We start from the raw sequence: 17,442 nt of genomic DNA, 5'->3' as shown, positions 1-17,442 counted from the left end.
GATGGTTATATGCAGAGCATTGAGTGGTTTGGGAGTTAAATGAAAGCATTCACTAAAGTCAGCATAACCAATACAAGTTCTACATACAAGGTGGTTTTTTGTGTTATTTTTGTTTTTTGTTTGCTAAGGGTGGAACCCAGGGCCTCGTGTATACGAGGCAGTGTTCTGTCACTGAGCATCATTCCCAGCTTTATCTGGAGACAGGGTCTCGCTTCACTAAGTTATCCGGGCTGGCCTGTGAGATACTTCTGCCTCAGACTCCTGAGCACCTGGAATTACAGGCATGTGCCACCATGCCCAGCAACACATCAAGTTTCATCATGAAAAAGAAACCCAACACATTTCCTTTCTTCATGCTTAACCAAGTCAAAGCATTTGTTCTGAATCAATTTCAAAAAATTTGAGCATGGGGCTGGGAAGGTGGCTCAGTGGTAGAGTGCTTGCCTTGCATGCATGAGGCCCTGGGTTTAATTCCTCAGCACCACATAAGCAAAAAGAAAAAAGCCGGAAGTGGCGCTGTGGCTCAAGTGGTAGAGCACTAGCCTTGAGCTGAAGAGCTGAGGGACAGCGCCCAGGCCCAGAGTTCAGGCCCCACGACCAGACCCAAAAAAAAAAAATTTTTTTTTGAGCACAACCCTAGATGGATATTCAATATGTCAACACAGTGTCGGCCTCTGGGAGTACAGCAAAGGAGGCCGGGGAAAGGATGGTGGAGCGCAGCCTAGACCTGCAGGGTCACAGCGTGGCTGCCAGGGCCCGCTGGCTGGGACTCGGGCAGTCTCCTCAGCACACCCACGTGAACGTGCTCACCACATCACCGCGACACATCCCAGAAGTCGGCAAACACACAGGCCTTCAATGAAAGGTTTTAAAAGCTGTGCACACCTTGTGGCCCAAGAGAGCACTTTGCGGGGAACGGCGTGGGGCTGCAGAGGACATATACAACAGCCTCTGTCTCAATCACATTTCAATACTGAAAGCCCCAGAAAACTTACATCTTCCAAGCAACTTTTTAAACCAGGAGGATCAAAGGTTTGAGGGCAGCCTGGGCTACATAGCAAACAAGACCCTTTCTCAAAACAAAAACTACAGTCACACACAGCAGGACAAGTTCAGATGTGAGGCCACTGGCTTCAGGGGCTCCCCAAAGTGTGCTCAGAGCACCCCAGCAACTCACAGGACCGCAGGAGCCTCAGCACTGAAGGCCCGGGGCTGTGTCCATTGCTGCACCTTCTCATGGGCAGAAACACAGTTTCATGACTACAGCAAAGCTAAAGAAAGAAAGTGTAAGTGTTCATCTCACCTGATGGAAGAAATCGTCCATAAAATGGTCCTTTTCCACAACAAGAACTGTGTCTCCATCATCATTTTTCCTACACTAGAATAGAAATATAAAGTGAAAATTCAGATTTTGAAAATTCTTATGTAGGAAAGTAAGAAGCCTGAAGCAATTTAGGACCCCCAAGATCTTCACTTGCTAGAACTACAATGTAAGCCTCGGGCGGGGGAGGGGCGCTGCAGGAAAAGCCTTGAGGGGAAGGTGGAGCCCTGGGAAAAGGAAGGAGGGTTTTTTCAGAACTGAACGATTCAGAATCATGCACTTTCACCATGAAAGTCACTAAAGTTCAAACTTTTGTCTTCCAGCTCTGAAACTGCCTGCATTGCATATTTATACTTCCTATAAAGACTAAAATGCTGACACCGCTAGCTGACTTTCCTAGAGTACCTGAGAACTTTCCCAGAACTTCCAACTTTTCCTAAGTGGGCAGGCACCCCCCTCCCCCTGTTATGTTTATGTTTAGTGAAAACTTTAATATGGAAGGAAACTTTGTTTTTTTGGTTTTTTTGGGTCCGGTCGTGGGGCCTGAACTCTGGGCCTGGGCGCTGTCCCTCAGCTCTTCAGCTCAAGGCTAGCGCTCTACCACTTGAGCCACAGCCAGCGCCACTTCCGGCTTTTTTCTTTTTGCTTATGTGGTGCTGAGGAATCGAACCCAGGGCCTCTGGCATGCAAGGCATGCGCTCTACCACTGAGCCACCTTCCCAGCCCCTATGGAAGGAAACTTTAAGACTGAATTACAGAAGAACTTAAAAAGCCTGGGGAAAAACAAACCATCACTACCAAAGGCACTACCAAAGAGAACAGAGCCAAGAGTTGCCTAAGCCTGGCTGCACCCACACCCCATCAGAGCCTGGGGCGGGCTGCACGAGGCCCCAGGCAGGTCCCTCCACCAGCTGACCCCACACACCTGGGAGCCAAGAGCATGCACCTGCTTGGCTGCACAGGTGGCACAGGAGGCTGGAGGACCCACCTAGAAAACACCTTCTAGACAATCAAGAGCTCCCAACACTGAAAAGAACGTCTACCTGAGCCAGAGGCTCTGCCTAGAGCCGCCGGAGAGAGCAGACAATGAAATACACCAGGACACTGGCATCTAAATCACACAATTCTTACTGAAGACTGGCTGTGTGGCACACACACACACACACACACACACACACACACACACACACACACACACACACACACACACACACACACACACACACACACACACACACACACACACACACACACACACACACACACACACACACTGCTCAGCCTTCTCCCCAGGGCCAGCCTGTGAGCACAGTTCCAACCTCAAAGGAGCTGATGGGCAAAGAAGCTTGGGAGCACTCAGGGCCACTGATCTGCCACCCAGGAATATTTAGAAACAAAATTCTAACATTTAGCGAGGAGAAATCTGCGAAATTCCACAAATGTGTTAAGCAACAGCAGCAGACCTTCCCTTCCTCTGCAACATCTAGACTATCACTTCCCGCCCCGAGGATGGGCTTCCGCGTGCCCCTGCGCCCAGGCTACTGGGCAAGTTAAGGGCAGGGAAGGGCATGTGCTGCGCTCAGATAGTGAGGGAAGGGAGGGCGTGGATCTCCACACACAGCACAGCCAGGCCTGCTCAGGAAGGGGGAGACTGTGCACCCCAGGGCAGAGGGCAGCCGGCCGGCCTCAGGACCACTGCACCTTCTGTTCACTCGGTGAGGGCCGTCTTGCCGACGGGGTGGCTTTCCAGGCAAAGCCACCACCCTGGGTCACCACTGCTCTCCCCCGAGAAAGATGCTACTGAACACAACCTACTGTGCCAAGTGGTAACAGGCCAGGGAGGACGAGCTATATCCCCAAAGCAGGTGTTGAAGTCCTCGCCCCCAGGACCTCCACGTGTGAGCCAAATCAGGGGCCAGCAGGGGTCCCCGTGAAGAGGGGTCACACTTGAGAAGGGAGAGCTCTGACCCACTATGTCTTATCCATCTGGGGAGAGGGAAGACTGGAGCAAGGCCTCCACAGCCACGCCCACAGATGGCCAAGGACCACGGCTGCCTGCATCTACGGGATATCGGCAGAATCCCCACACCTGGTTTCAAATTCAGACCTCAGCACTGAGAACAAGTTTCTCTCACTGGTGATGTTTTAAACCACCCCGTTTGTAGTCGCTGGTGGTAGCAGACTGAGGACACAAGTGCCCAGGAAGCCCTGGAGAGGACTGGCACCCTCCTGAGCCTGGCGTTCCCCTTCACTCTCCCCGATGAAGTGTCCCTCCACGAGCGGTGAGAGTTGACCTCTGGGTACAAACATAAAATCATACTCCTGTATCTAGTAAAAATTTTAAAGAGGTTAATGTAACTAACTGTTCCATTTTCAATTCATTTTTGCTTCTCTCTGCAACCGGCACATTACCTGGCAGAGATGTGGCACTGAAGCTATTTGTTGGATGGGTTTACTCTCACCTCTTGCAAATCAGAATCAATATGGCTCTACATTCATCTGGCTCTTAGGCAAACTACTTAAGCCCATGTGGTCGGAGAGCAGCTGCCTGGACCAAGAACTGTAGCTTAGGAGCAGTTAATCTGTCCATACATAATTTGTGGACATGCACTGGTTAAATTAATTGGTTTAGACAGGGGCTTGCTATGTAGCCAAGCCGGCCTCAGACACCCATTTAGGCAAACTAATTTTAAGACCTTTCCAAGTAGTTATCTGTGGTGTCTTCTTTTTTTCTTCAGGAAAAAGAACTAACTGCTAATAAAACTTCCTAGAGGAATCGAACATTCGTTGTTAGTGTGTGTACCACAGAGAGCCATTTTAATGGTTCAAATTAAACTTCATCTACAAAAATATGCAGAAAAAGATATGTATAGAAACATAGCTATGAACAAATATTCAACTACCAAAAGCTACTCAGGACACATTTCTGTGTATTTATTTATTTATTTATGGGTCCGGTTGTGGGGCCTGAACTCTGGGCCTGGGCGCTGTCCCTCAGCTCTTCAGCTCAAGGCTGGCGCTCTACCACTTGAGCCACAACGCCACTTCCGGCTTTTTTTCTTTATGCTTATGTGGTGCTAAGGAATCAAACCCAGGGCCTCATGCATGCAAGGCAAGCACTCTACCACTGAGCCACCTTCCCAGCCCTCAGGACACATTTCTGAAGAAAAAAAATGTCTTAAGTTAAAAATAAACTTACAAGTGGTAGCTTTTAATACTGAAAGCTGTTGACTACTGAATACCAGGAGGAAGGGCAGGCCTGGCTCAGAGAACACAAAGTAGCAAACCTCAGAGCCCCTGCATAGCACTAGCTTCCCCCACCTTCTCCTAGAGTGTTGCCTGTTAGATGATTTTCACAACTACCTCCTGTGAGGTGACAAGAGAGGCGTTAACATTCCATTTTATATCCCAGAAAGTCAGAGTAGTGAAAGGTTTACAAATTATTTGCCCAAGATTAGACAATTCCCTGGTAGAAATTTCCAGAAACCCTTTTGATTGGTCAGTCTGTTCATTTAAAACAGAGGACAGGGAACTAGGTAAGTCACTCCTAGAACCAAAGTTCTATCATGAAACCAACTTTCATGTTATTACCCGAGGGTTGAGATAGGAAATAACAGATAACTCCTTCATTCTCTGCCAATGTCCAAAGAAAAGATGGTATTACCTGCTGGCATCCTTCTTAATATGAAGCTGTTTTGTGGGGCTGGGAAGGTGGCTCAGTGGTAGAGTGCTTGCCTTGCATGCCTGAGGCCCTGGGTTCAATTCCTCAGCACCACATAAGCAAAAAAGAAAAAAGCTGGAAGTGGTGCTGTGGCTCAAGTGGTAGAGCGCTAGCCTTGAGCTGAAGAGCTGAGGGACAGCGCCCAGGCCCAGAGTTCAGGCCCCACGACTGGACCCAGAAAAAAAAAAAAAAAAAAAAAAAAAAAAAAAAGCTGTTTTGTGTTCTGGGACATGCAGCATTTCTTCTATTACTTGAGGGAGAGAAAGCTGAAGGTAGGGGAAATATAAAGTATAACTCTCACAATCTTCCTCAACCAGGGGACCTTGCCATACACACAGAACAGGAACAATTCATAAAATTTCATAGCTTTTTCTGACCCCTAACCACAGTGCCAAGGCCAAGCGCAGAGGCCAAGGAAGGAAGAGAATTCATCACATGCACAACACCTTGGAGCAGTACGTCTAAGACCCCAGGTCAGAGGCTAAGCTATGTGCTAGAAAAACAAAACCATAAACACCCAGCACAAGTTAGTAACTAGCCCAGATAGCCTTCAACACGTGATCCTCCTGTCTCTACCTCCCAAGTGCTGGGATTGCAGTCATGTATCACCAAGCCTGGCTAGGACTTGTATTTTTAAGGGCAAAAGGGTCATAATGACTCCTGCACCCTTACACATTCTGCAAACATCCACAATGTCACCATCTCTGCCTCATTTACATAAAACTGAGCAAAACTGGATCCACTTTTACCATTACTCAGCCTTAGGAGAATGAAATGCTGTCTCCTGCAGCAATGTGGGTAAAATGGTCACTGCACCAGACACAGAGACAAATGGCACGTGCCCACAAGCACAGGGAGTGGACAAAAGAGGGATGAGGACGGGTGAAGGGCAGAAGGGCTCAGTCTGACAGGAGAGAAACCTCTGTCTTAGAGCATGGTGACAGTGCTAAACACCCATAACACAAGATGCTGAGTGTTCCCAACACAAAGGGCGACCCTCCAGAGTGAGGACATCTCGGGCGACCCTCCAGAGTGAGGACATCTCCTATGGTTACATAGCCAACGCATATAAAGTCACACAGCACCCCAAAGTAAGCTCAGTGACTAGCTGTCAATCACCAATGGAAATACATTTTGAAATATATTTGTCAGTGTTGGGTTCTGTACCACGGAAGAGTGCTGAGCCCCTGCCCAGGGTTTTTTACTAGGTGAACACTCAGGATGCCGCTGAAGACTGACCCACCCAGCACCCAGCACCCCAGCCCCCAACACCCAGCACCCCAGCACCCAGCTCCCCAGCACCTAGCCCCCAACACCCAGCACCCAGCTCCCCAACACCCAGCACCCAGCTCCCCAGCACCCAGCCCCCAACACCCAGCCCCCAGCACCCAGCCCCCAACACCCAGCTCCCCAGCACCCAGCCCCCAACACCCAGCACCCAGCTCCCCAGCATCCAGCCCCCAGCCCCCAACACCCAGCCCCCAACACCCAGCACCCAGCACCCAGCACCCAGCTCCCCAGCATCCAGCCCCCAGCCCCCAACACCCAGCCCCCAACACCCAGCACCCAGCTCCCCAGCACCCAGCCCCCAGTCCCCAACACCCAGCCCCCAGCACCCAGCACCCAGCTCCCCAGCACCCAGCACCCAGCACCCAGCACCCAGCCCCGTGTCTGCTCGGCAGCGGCGGTCCGGGGCGGGGTGGACGGTGTTTCTGGCCATCAGGGCAGGAGGTCCAGGCCACCTCCCTCCCGGACACTCCAGACCGCCCGGTGTCCACCTGTTGACCTGCAGCGAGATGGGGCCACGACAGCCGGCGCCAGGGCGGGCAAGGACACAAGGTGGGCCTCGGCCGGAGCACCCCCGGCCCCGGGACCCCCCCCCCGCCCCCCAGCCTCGCCCGGGACCCCCCCCCACCTCGCAGCACGGCCCGGGACCCCCCCCCCGCCCGGGACCCCCCCACCCCGCAGCCCCGCCCGGGATCCCCCCCCCGCAGCCCCGCCCCGGGACCCCCCGCAGCCCCGCCCCGGGACCCCCCACCCCGCAGCCCCGCCCGGTATCCCCCCCCGCAGCCCCGCCCGGTATCCCCCCCCCCGCAGCCCCGCCCCGGGACCCCCCACCCCGCAGCCCCGCCCGGTATCCCCCCCCGCAGCCCCGCCCGGTATCCCCCCCCGCAGCCCCGCCCCGGGACCCCCCACCCCGCAGCCCCGCCCGGGATCCCCCCCGCAGCCCCGCCCCGGGACCCCCCGCAGCCCCACCCGGGACCCCCCCCCGCAGCCCCGCCCCGGGACCCCCCACCCCGCAGCCCCGCCCCGCCCCGGTATCCCCCCCCGCAGCCCCGCCCGGGACCCCCCACCGCGCAGCCCCGCCCCGGGACCCCCCCACCCCGCAGCCCCGCCCGGGATCCCCCCCCGCAGCCCCGCCCCGGGACCCCCCGCAGCCCCGCCCCGGGACCCCCCACCCCGCAGCCCCGCCCGGTATCCCCCCCGCAGCCCCGCCCCGGGACCCCCCACCGCGCAGCCCCGCCCGGTATCCCCCCCGCAGCCCCGCCCCGGGACCCCCCGCAGCCCCGCCCCGGGACCCCCCACCCCGCAGCCCCGCCCGGTATCCCCCCCCGCAGCCCCGCCCCGCCCCGGTATCCCCCCCCCGCAGCCCCGCCCGGGACCCCCCACCGCGCAGCCCCGCCCCGGGACCCCCCGCAGCCCCGCCCCGGGACCCCCCACCGCGCAGCCCCACCCCGCCCGGGACCCCGTCCGGAGCCCGCTCCCCTCCGGCCCCTTCAGGACGCCCCGAGACGGCGCGGAGGCCCCGCCCTGGGGCCGCGCCCGGCCCGCAGCGCCGCCCGCCCCGCCCCGCCGGCCCGGACCGCTACCCGGCGCGGCGCTCACCGCCGTCAGGTCCGGCAGCCGGTCCCGCATCCCCGCCGGCCGCCGGGCGGCGCGCCCCGACGCTCAGGCCCGCCCGGTGCCGCCTCCGGCTGGACCGCACGCTCTCCGGTGGCCGCGCCGCCGCCTCAGCCAGCCGGGGTCCCGGCCCGGCGCCGCCGCCCTCCCTCGGGCCGGCGCTGCCAAGGCAACCGCGCCTGAGCCCTGTGCGCATGCGCGCCGCGCGCCCCAGCCCTCCCCGTCTCTCCCATTGGTGCATTCCAGCGGGTGCCGGGGCGGGGCGAGGGGTGGGCGTGGTCAGGAGGGCCCTTGGTCCGGGGCGGAGCCATGCCCCGGGGGCGGGCCGAAGGGCGGGGCCGGGCCGGGGCCGCTCGGACAGGTCCACCAGGTAGGCGTAGGGGTCGTGCCCTTTGCCTTGGTTTTCTGACCTTTCACTTTTTTTTTTCTTGTCGGTCGTGGGGCTTGAACTCTGGGCCTGGGCGCTGTCCCTCAGCTCTTCAGCTCAAGGCGAGCGCTCTACCACTTGAGCACTGCGCCACTTCCAGTTTTCTAGTGGTTAATTGGAGATCAGAGTCTCAGTTTCCTGCCCGGGCTGGAACCTCGATCCTCAGATGTCAGCCTCCTGAGTAGCTAGGATGACAGGCGTGAGCCACCGACGCCTGGCATAGCTCATTTTATTTTAATTAAATTATCACTTCTCTGGAGGCTGGAATCTGAGGATCTCGGTTTGAAGCCAGCCCGGGCAGGAAAGACGATGAGAGAGAGAGAGAGAGACAGACAGAGAGAGGGAGAGATGGGGGGGAGACAGAGAGACAGAGAGAGAGAGAGAGGGAGAACAGGCAGGTAGGGGGAACTCTGAGGAAAGGCTACAAGTTCATGATCAAGGTACAGCAAACTGGGTTTCTAGTGAACATAGTAGCTAGCCAGCTTCTTAATGTGTCTTCACATGGTCTTCCTCTTTACCAAGAGAGACAAGACAGAGACAGACAGACACAGAGAGACTGTGTCTCTTCCTGTTCCTCTAAGGACACCAGTTCTTTTAGATGAGAACCTCAGAGTTATGGCTTCATTTAACCTCCATAAGTCCTCATCTACATTTGGAGCACTAAGCCCCCCAAAGTCATTGAAAGCTGAGGCTTAAGACTTCGACCTAAGACTTTGGGAGGACACAAGTCAGTTTATAACAGGAAAGTTAGAGTCAGGAAAACAGAGACCAGACATACTAAGAGACAAGAGGTAATGTCTTGAACATGGGTACATTAGAAGCATACTTGCCTTTCTCTACTTTATTACCTTATTTATTTCTTTTTGCTGGTCGTGGGTCCTGAACTCTGGGCCTGGGTGCTGTCCCTCAGCTCTTCAGCTCAAGGCTAGTGTTCTACCACGTGAGCCCACAGTGTCACTTCGGACCTTTTCTGTTTATATGGTGCTGAGGAATGGAACCCAGGGCCTCATGCATGCAAGGCAAGCGCTCTACCACTGAGCTACCTTCCCAGCCATACTTTAATTTTTTGTAATTTAAACCAAATATAATTTGATGGATGTAAGTTAAATTTCCTATTTTGACTAAGCTACGAAAATGAAGCAGCAGCTACCAAACTTACCTGAGATTGGTGTTAAATATAAACAAGTAAAATGGAGGGATTGAAATGCATTGAACCTCTGTCAAGCAGTTTCTGAAACCAACACATCCCATGATTTTTATTAGCCAATAAATTTCTTTTTTCGTGTTTTCACCTAGAATAAAAAAGCTCTGATCCATTGCTGTGGGTATAAAAATGTTTACATTACAGATTACAGGCTGTGAGTAGGCTACTTGTAAATTGTAAGGCCCAAGGGACCCGGGTTTCAGTCTGCTTTGTTCATTGTAGGCACTCAATAAGTATTTATAGGAGAGAATGGATGTTCAGATTGTCTTCAAATCCCAGTCCTGCTAGTAACACTCTGTATAACTTCAGATGAAGATTCCTTTCTCTGGCCTCAGCTTTCCCAATTTGTGAAGTGGTGAGAATCAAGCCCTCAGTCTGAAAGACTCTTGACTCTCCCATTTCAACCTTATTGTGCCCAGAGGCTGTGATTTACCTATAACTGTGGCTTCTCGGTTACAAACAGTAGATACAAATCACTAGTCCTTAATCAACTTATGGCTATTATCCTTAGAAATAAGGTGCAATTTAAAAACAGTTCAACTCCACATGCTTAAGCTTGCTACAAACTTAAAAAATAGATTGAAAGTTATAGCCTGTTAATAATAGGAACAAGAAAACTTGCCTAGGAAATTCAGATTTGGGGGAAAGAATCAACAATATAAAATCAACTATGTGTAAAACTGCATGCTGCAGGATCAGCGTGGACTTTAAAAGCTGATGAAAGACTGAATCTGAACAAACACTTGCAGAGTAAGAACAGTACAAGTACATCAACCTGTACACAGCTGAACACCTCCAGGCTCAAAGCCATAACGAATTAGGGTTTGACTGACAAACCCATCACTGAATGAAAACTTGCTGTAAAATGTACACAGGAAAGAACTGGTTTCCCTGTAGTTACTGAGCCTGAGCTAGGGATGGAGATAGATATATAAGGAGGCTCACGTTCTCTGTTAAGTCCCAAGGAAAGCAGAAAGAAGCCTGGTTTCCAGCTAGCTACCGCTTTGCCCCCCAGATTCCACCAAATGAATGGTTCAACTCTGTTAGGTAAGCCTAGCAAGTAGCCAATCCCTGGTCAGGGGATTGGTGGGCTGTAACAGGTCAGACCTGGGCCAAATGACCCAAATGACCCTGGCCTGTAACAGAACAACTCCTGGAATTGGAGATGGTGGGGGAAAGGGTAGGCCTTGGCAGGGAAAGGAACACACTGATGTGTGGAAAAGGGCAATTCAGCAGACTATGAGGAAGACATTGGACCCTCTCTACTGCCCTGTGCAGAAATCTTCTAGGGCCTTATGAAGGTTCCTCTAAAGACTCCTCTAAAGTTCTCACTTAATGAGAACTTGTTGCTACCATGTGCATTTGACCAAATACATTTGTTCATAAATGTTCTCTGGGAGCCTGAGCTGGGCCTCGTTCAAATCAACGCACCTCGAAGCCATTCCAATCCTTGTTTTGTGACAGGAGCACACTATGTAGCTCAATCTAGCCTCAAATTCACAATCCTCCTGCCTGTGTCCCAAGTGCTGGGGTCACAGGCCTGCACCCCCCTGACCAGTACTTCCAGCCACCAGGGCCCGAACCTGGTTTCTCCACGCCCCCATCAACGCTTCCAACGTGCAGGGTAAAAGGGCCACAGGGGGACAGCGCTGAATTGACAGCCAACACTGTCCTTATCCTGCCTCAGGAAGGAGGTTGTGAACACTAATAGTTTATCATCGTGTCTCCACCAATACATATGTGGTCAAGTTGTCTTTGGAACACAGATCACAGTAGCAGGGTCAAAGCACAGGTGCAGGGCTGAGGGTGTGAGTTAAATGGTAGAGCTTTGTGCCAAGCAAGCACAAAATTGAGTGCGACCCCAGTGACACGGAACAAAAAGTGGAGTCACTGAAGGCAACTAGGTATTTAGCTCCTGGACTATGGGTATATTGTTGGGCCTAGGGTCTATGGCATCCATAATGACACATACCCCGCCCCAGAACTGTGGCCGGGCAGTGCATGAGTACAGAGGGCACCTTTACAGTTCCTGCCCTGAGCACAGAGCCCTGCTGGTGGTAGGCATGAGCTGAATAAAGAAGCCACACATCTCGTCCCCACATAGCAAGAGCCACATTGAGCTGGGCAGAATGGCACGTCCTCTGAAATCACAACAGGAAACAGATGTGAGAGCTGTGGGTGGCTGGCATGGTTCCTCGCTGAGCCTGACTCGACTCAGCTTTACTCTATGCCATCTAGAATTCTCCTCCCGATGCTTTTTACTCAAGGCTAGCACTCTGTCACTTGAGCCACAACTCCACTTCTGCCTTTTTTCTTTTTTGGTCAGTTGTGGGGCTTGAACTCAAGGCTTAGGTGCTGTCCCTGAGCCCCTTTGGGCTCAAAGCTAGCGCTCTACCGCGTAAGCCACAGCACCACTTCCAGGTTTTGAGTGGTTAATTGGAGATAGAGCCTCGCGGGACTTTCCGGCCTGGGCTGGCTTCCAACTGTGATCCTTGGATCTCAGCCTCCCAGGTAGCTAGGGACAGGCAGGAGCCACCAGCACCGGCCACTTCTGGCTTTTTGGTGGTAAGCTGGAGACCGTCAGTTTGCTTTCTACAATGAGTGTATTAAAAATGCTCTGTGCTGAAAAATAAGTGTGAAGAAGGGAAGTAGGGCTGCCGGCGGACGGAGGTGGCTAGGAAGTTGTTCCTTAACCCCGACAACAGCCACCTCGCCAACGGAAGCACGCTGTCCCAGGCCAGCCGGCGGTGTGGGGCCCGGGCCCGGGCCTCTCCCGAGGGTCCACATCCCGGCGGCCACTTCCGCAACACACCGGTGGCGGAGCGGGTGTGGAGCGCTTCCTCGGGCCGGCGGGGTGCCGAGCCCTCTGCGCTTCATTCTGCCCGGTGCCCGGGGTGACCGTCGGGAGCGTGCACCCGGGCACACGCGGGGGGGGTCCCTCGGGGGGTGACCGTCGGGAGCGTGCACCCGGGCACACGCGGGGGGGGTCCCTCGGGGGGTGACCGTCGGGAGCGTGCACCCGGGCACACGCACGCGGGGCCTGCCGGGCCGGACCGACGGTGCGTCAGCCTCACCGGCGCTCGCGGCGGGGCGCTCGCTCGGGGTGCCCCGCGAGCACAGGCCCTGGGTTCGAGTCCTCAGCGGACGCAGCCAAGGCCGGCGGCGGGGTCCGGCCCAGGCCCGGGGGCGCGGGCCTTCCCCTCGGGCGGGGCGGCGCGGCGTGCGGAGGGTGCGGGGGCCGGGCCCCGTCGCGCCGGGGGCGCTGGCCGAGGCCCGGGAGGGCGCGGGGGCCGCGGCGGCCAGGCGGACGCGGCCCGGCTCCGCCGGATGACTCGTTCATTCATTCACCCATTCATCCTGCGGGCGCGCGGCGCGGCGCTGGCCACGTGACGGCCCCGCCCCGGAGGTCCCGCGGGTCTGGGGACCCGACCGCGAGCAGCGACCGGCGGCGGCCGGGCAGGTGCTGGGTGGGCGCCGAATGGACGCAGCCGCGGGTGAGGGAACGGCGGCTCCAGCCTTTCCCGCCCAGGCGCGGTCAGCCCGACCGCGGCGCGCGGGACCGGCGGGAGCAGGGCGCGCCGCTCGCCGTCTGCGCATGCGCGCCTCGAGCCCGCCCTGAGAGCCGGCGCACGAGGTCTCACCGCCGTCGGTGCGTGCGCGTCCCCGCGCCGGCTCAGCAGCACGTGACCCGACGCGCCGCCCCCCCCCCCCCCGGCGCTGGCCCGCTGAAGCGGCCGCTGGATTCGGGCGGTGCGTACGTGCGTACGTACGCGCGTGAGCGCGCGCGCCGGCCGCGTGGTTGGGCGCGGCGCCGTTGCCCCGCCCCGCGAGGCTCCGCCTCCCGCGCGCCGGCGTCGGCTGCGTCTCCGGCATTTGAATCGCGCTTCCGCCATCTTTCCAGCCTCAGTCGGACGGGCGCGGAGACGCTTCTGGAAGGTAGCGGCGGGGCCGGGCGGGCCGGGCGCGGGCGGCGGCGGGCCCAGGGACCCCGGGGCGGCGGCGGGCGGCGGGAGCCGGGCCGGGCGCGGGGAGGGGAGGGGCGGGCGGCGGCGGGCGGGCCGGCCGGGGAGCGGGCCGCGGGTCCTCGTCGTCCTCGTCCTCCCCTCTCCTCCCCTCCCCCGCCGTCCTCCCCGCCCTCCTCCGCGCCGTCCCCCGGCCGGGTCCCGCCGGGCCGCGGCCCCGCGCCGCCGCCGCCGCCGCCGTGGCGCCGCGGCCTTTGTACGGCGCACGTGCCGCAGCCGCGCTCTGTCCGCCCGCAGGATCGCCGCGATGGCCGCGCAGGGAGAGCCGCAGGTCCAGTTCAAGGTGCGGGCCGGGGCGGTGCGGGGGCGCGCGCGGGCCGTGCGGAGGGCGGGTGGGTGCGGGCGGGCGGGCCGGGCCGGGCGGCGGGCCCCCCCACCGGGCTCACGGCCGCCGTGCCCCCCCCCCCGCAGCTCGTCCTGGTGGGCGACGGCGGGACCGGGAAGACGACGTTCGTGAAGCGTCACCTGACGGGCGAGTTCGAGAAGAAGTATGTAGGTAGGTGCGCGCCGGCCGGGCGGGGGCGCGGGCCCCGGGCGCGGGCTCACGGCCGCTGTCCCCGCAGCCACGCTGGGCGTCGAGGTCCACCCCCTGGTCTTCCACACCAACCGAGGCCCCATCAAGTTCAACGTGTGGGACACGGCCGGCCAGGAGAAGTTCGGCGGCCTGAGGGACGGCTACTACATCCAAGGTGCGCCGGGGCGGCGGGGGGCCGGGCTCCGCACCGGGGCGGCGGGGGGGGGGGGTGCGGGCGGCCGCGCGGGCCCGGGGACACGCGGAGCACGTGCTGTGTCACGTTGGCGCGGCGGCGAGCACGCTGGCCGCGGGCCTCGGCCGTGCGGCCTCACGCGAAGGAAGGCTGCCCGCGGGGGCCGCCGTCCGCGCTCCCATTGTCAGGCCGGGTGGGAGTGAGGCCCAGAAGCCCGCTGGCGGCCTCCCGTGTGTACTGCGGGCTCACTAGCCTCCACGCGGTGTGCGTGCTCTCCAGCTTGCAGTCTGGAGCAGGGTGGCCAACCCAGGTACAGCCCCTAGGCCCTTCAGGAATGGGCGCCCATTCACAAGAAGACAGGCAGGTTCACTTTGCTGATGTTCTGGTAGCTAGCCAACTGATGATTACCTGGGGGTGAGGCAGTATTAGAGAGCTGGGAAAAGCACTGAGATAGGCAACATAGGTTGTTGAAGCTTTTTTTTTTTTCTTTCTTTTTTCTGGTCGTTCATGGGCCAAAACTCTGGGCCTGGGCGCTGTCTCTCAGCTCTTCAGCTCAAGGCTAGCGCTTGAGCCACAGTGCCACTTCTGGCTTTTTCTGTGTATGTGGTGCTTAGGAATTGAATCCAGGGCCTCATGCATGCAAGGCAAGCACTCTACCACCTTCCCAGCCCTTGTTCAAGCTTTTATACAAAGTGCATTCGAATCAGTATATTGTGTTAACAGAAGCATGATGGTGGTGGATGCTTTGTACTAACAATAATAATTGAGCATTTTTAGCATCAGATCTTTAAGTTGAGTGGCTAGATTTGGATGACTTGGGCCTAATGCACACCCACGTGCATTCTTGGTGTGATAAACCTCACATGGCTATATTTTTCAGCCCAATGTGCCATCATAATGCTTGATATGTATATTTTTCAGCCCAATGCGCCATCATAATGTTTGATGTAACATCAAGAGTTACTTACAAGAACGTGCCTAACTGGCATAGAGATCTGGTGCGAGTGTGTGAGAACATCCCCATTGTTTTGTGTGGCAACAAAGTGGACATCAAGGACAGGAAAGTGAAGGCAAAGTCTATCGTCTTCCACCGGAAGAAGAATCTCCAGGTGTGTAGCTGTTAGAGCCATGCTGTTACGACCCTTTCCACGAAGCTGACGGATGGGTTTTATGTGTCGGTTTAAATGCCCTCAATAATGACTGCTTCAGTTGTGAGACTTACTGCAAAGGTTCATTTCCTTTTGTTTCAAACAGTACTACGACATTTCTGCCAAAAGTAACTACAACTTTGAAAAGCCCTTCCTCTGGCTCGCTAGAAAGCTCATTGGAGACCCTAACTTGGAGTTTGTCGCCATGCCTGCTCTCGCCCCACCGGAGGTGGTCATGGATCCAGCCTTGGCCGCGCAGTATGAGCATGACCTGGAGGTATGGCCTGTTGTAGGGGTGGGGGGCCGCCGCGGGTGTCATGGCGGTTTCCTCTGGAGCGCTGCCCTTTGTCTCCTCCTAGGTTGCTCAGACCACCGCTCTCCCGGATGAGGATGACGACCTGTGAGAAGGCGAAGCTGGAGCCGGCGTCAGAAGTCTAGTTTTATAGGCAACTGTCCTGTGATGTCAGCGGTGCCGCGCGTGTGCCACTTTATTATCTAGCTAAGCAGAACATGTGCTTCATCTTTGGGATGCTGAAGGAGATGAATGGGCTTCAGAATGAATGTGGCAGTTAAATACCTTCATTTTTTGGACTTGCATACCTAGCTGTTTGGAAAGCAGTTGTTTCCTTCTTGAGTTTCAAAGATAAGACTGCTACAGTCACATCACAATATCCAGTGGTGAAACCTTGTTTGTTACTGTCATTCCCATTCCCTTCGTTTAGAATCAGAATAAAGTTGTATTTCAAGTACCTAAGCAAGCGAACTCATCCCTTGTTTGTATGTGTTTTAGAATAGGAAAGCTTGTGCCACGGGACTGCTTAGGCTGCCTTCACTGGTGATGATTTAACTTGTTCGTTCGGTTCCTCCTTGTGTCTGCCTTTTACTTTCATGTCAGTTGGGGTTGTCACCAAGGACCAAAGTTGGTCAGGAGTTGAGCTGTGTAAATACAAAACAGTCTGTCCCATCTCTGTTTTGGTCAGGTAATCAGTCCTCTAGGGAAGAGCTGCTTTAAAGTGCAGTCTGTCAGTAATGGTGACGTTTGACCTTTACATCTGACTGTTAGCTTAAGGATTAAAGTTTATGGTGAAAGGGACCCCCGTTGGTTAAATGTCTCCTCAGAAGACAGCATGAGGGGATTGTACTAGACTAGCTTTTTATCTCCTTCTGTGTGTGTTGGGTGCCTAGTAAGTCAGTATTCGGGGAGGATGGCTGGGGTTGCCACTGGCTCCAGTCAGAACTCCCAGCCTTCAAAGATATGTTGAGAATGAGACCTTCAGCTTTTGAAAGGGTTTTTCTTTTAGCAGTGTAGAAAGGGGAGACCACCGCCCCACAGGCAGAATGAATGAACGGCTCTCACAGTGTCTTAGGGTGACCAATTTTTTTTTTTTTTCTTGGCCAGTCCTGGGGCTTGAGCTCTGCTCTGCCTGGGTACTGTTCCTGAGCCTCTGCTCAAGGATAGCGCTCTACTGCTGGAGCCACAGCACCACTTTTGGCTTTTTCTGAGTAGTTTATTGGAGTAAGAGTGTCACAGACTTTCTTGCCTGGAATGGATGGCTTAGAACCATAATCCTCACATCTCAGATTCCTGAGTAGCTAGGATTATAGACATGACTGACGCCTAGAAGTAACCAATTTTTTTAGAGAAAATTCTTTCTAGTATAGTATGTTTCCATGTGTAATGTGTCCCCATCCAACTTGCCCCTTGTATCATACGTACTTGGATGTCTAGAGACGGTGTGGTTGCTTGTCCTACAGGACAGAAAATGGAGTCACAAGGAAGAGGGCATGATTGAGAGCTTACTGTATGTACTGGCCTCAACAGACTGACCGTATATGCTTGCTACCTTCAGAAGCAGGTCTTGGGAGTCTGTATGATCTGAACTTTTTCCCATTGTAGAGATGAAACCTCCCATCCAGACCTTTTACTTTCCAATATAAAGCAAATGTGTTTGTAACCTGTAAGTGCAAGTACCTTGCGTTCTTGTACATGT

General features: G+C 55.8%; 1 protein-coding gene across 1 annotated transcript; it reads left to right on the top strand.

Annotated features, from left to right (window-relative positions):
- The first annotated feature begins 13,347 nt into the window (after positions 1-13,347).
- Positions 13,348-16,205, top strand: LOC138815663 (GTP-binding nuclear protein Ran). The gene is made up of 7 exons (XM_070005099.1): positions 13,348-13,510; positions 13,834-13,879; positions 14,008-14,092; positions 14,160-14,285; positions 15,225-15,412; positions 15,558-15,728; positions 15,811-16,205. Exons 2-7 carry the CDS (start codon positions 13,844-13,846, stop codon positions 15,853-15,855), a joined length of 651 nt encoding a protein of 216 aa, XP_069861200.1. The 5' UTR covers positions 13,348-13,510; positions 13,834-13,843; the 3' UTR covers positions 15,856-16,205.
- The last annotated feature ends 1,237 nt before the right edge of the window (positions 16,206-17,442 follow it).

Source organism: Dipodomys merriami, unplaced genomic scaffold (genome assembly GCF_024711535.1).
Source record: "Dipodomys merriami isolate MVZ:Mamm:240054 unplaced genomic scaffold, mDipMer1.0.p SCAF_655, whole genome shotgun sequence".
Classification (NCBI taxonomy): Eukaryota; Metazoa; Chordata; class Mammalia; order Rodentia; family Heteromyidae; genus Dipodomys; species Dipodomys merriami.
This window is presented reverse-complemented; position numbering and strand designations above follow the sequence as displayed.

Bases quoted from the DNA above. Each gene is read 5' to 3' on its own strand.
- LOC138815663 (XM_070005099.1), top strand. From the start codon at position 13,844: ATGGCCGCGCAGGGAGAGCCGCAGGTCCAGTTCAAG. The intron at 13,880-14,007 runs GTGCGGGCCGGG...CCCCCCCCGCAG, and splicing joins AGCCGCAGGTCCAGTTCAAG to CTCGTCCTGGTGGGCGACGG. The intron at 14,093-14,159 runs GTAGGTGCGCGC...CTGTCCCCGCAG, and splicing joins GTTCGAGAAGAAGTATGTAG to CCACGCTGGGCGTCGAGGTC.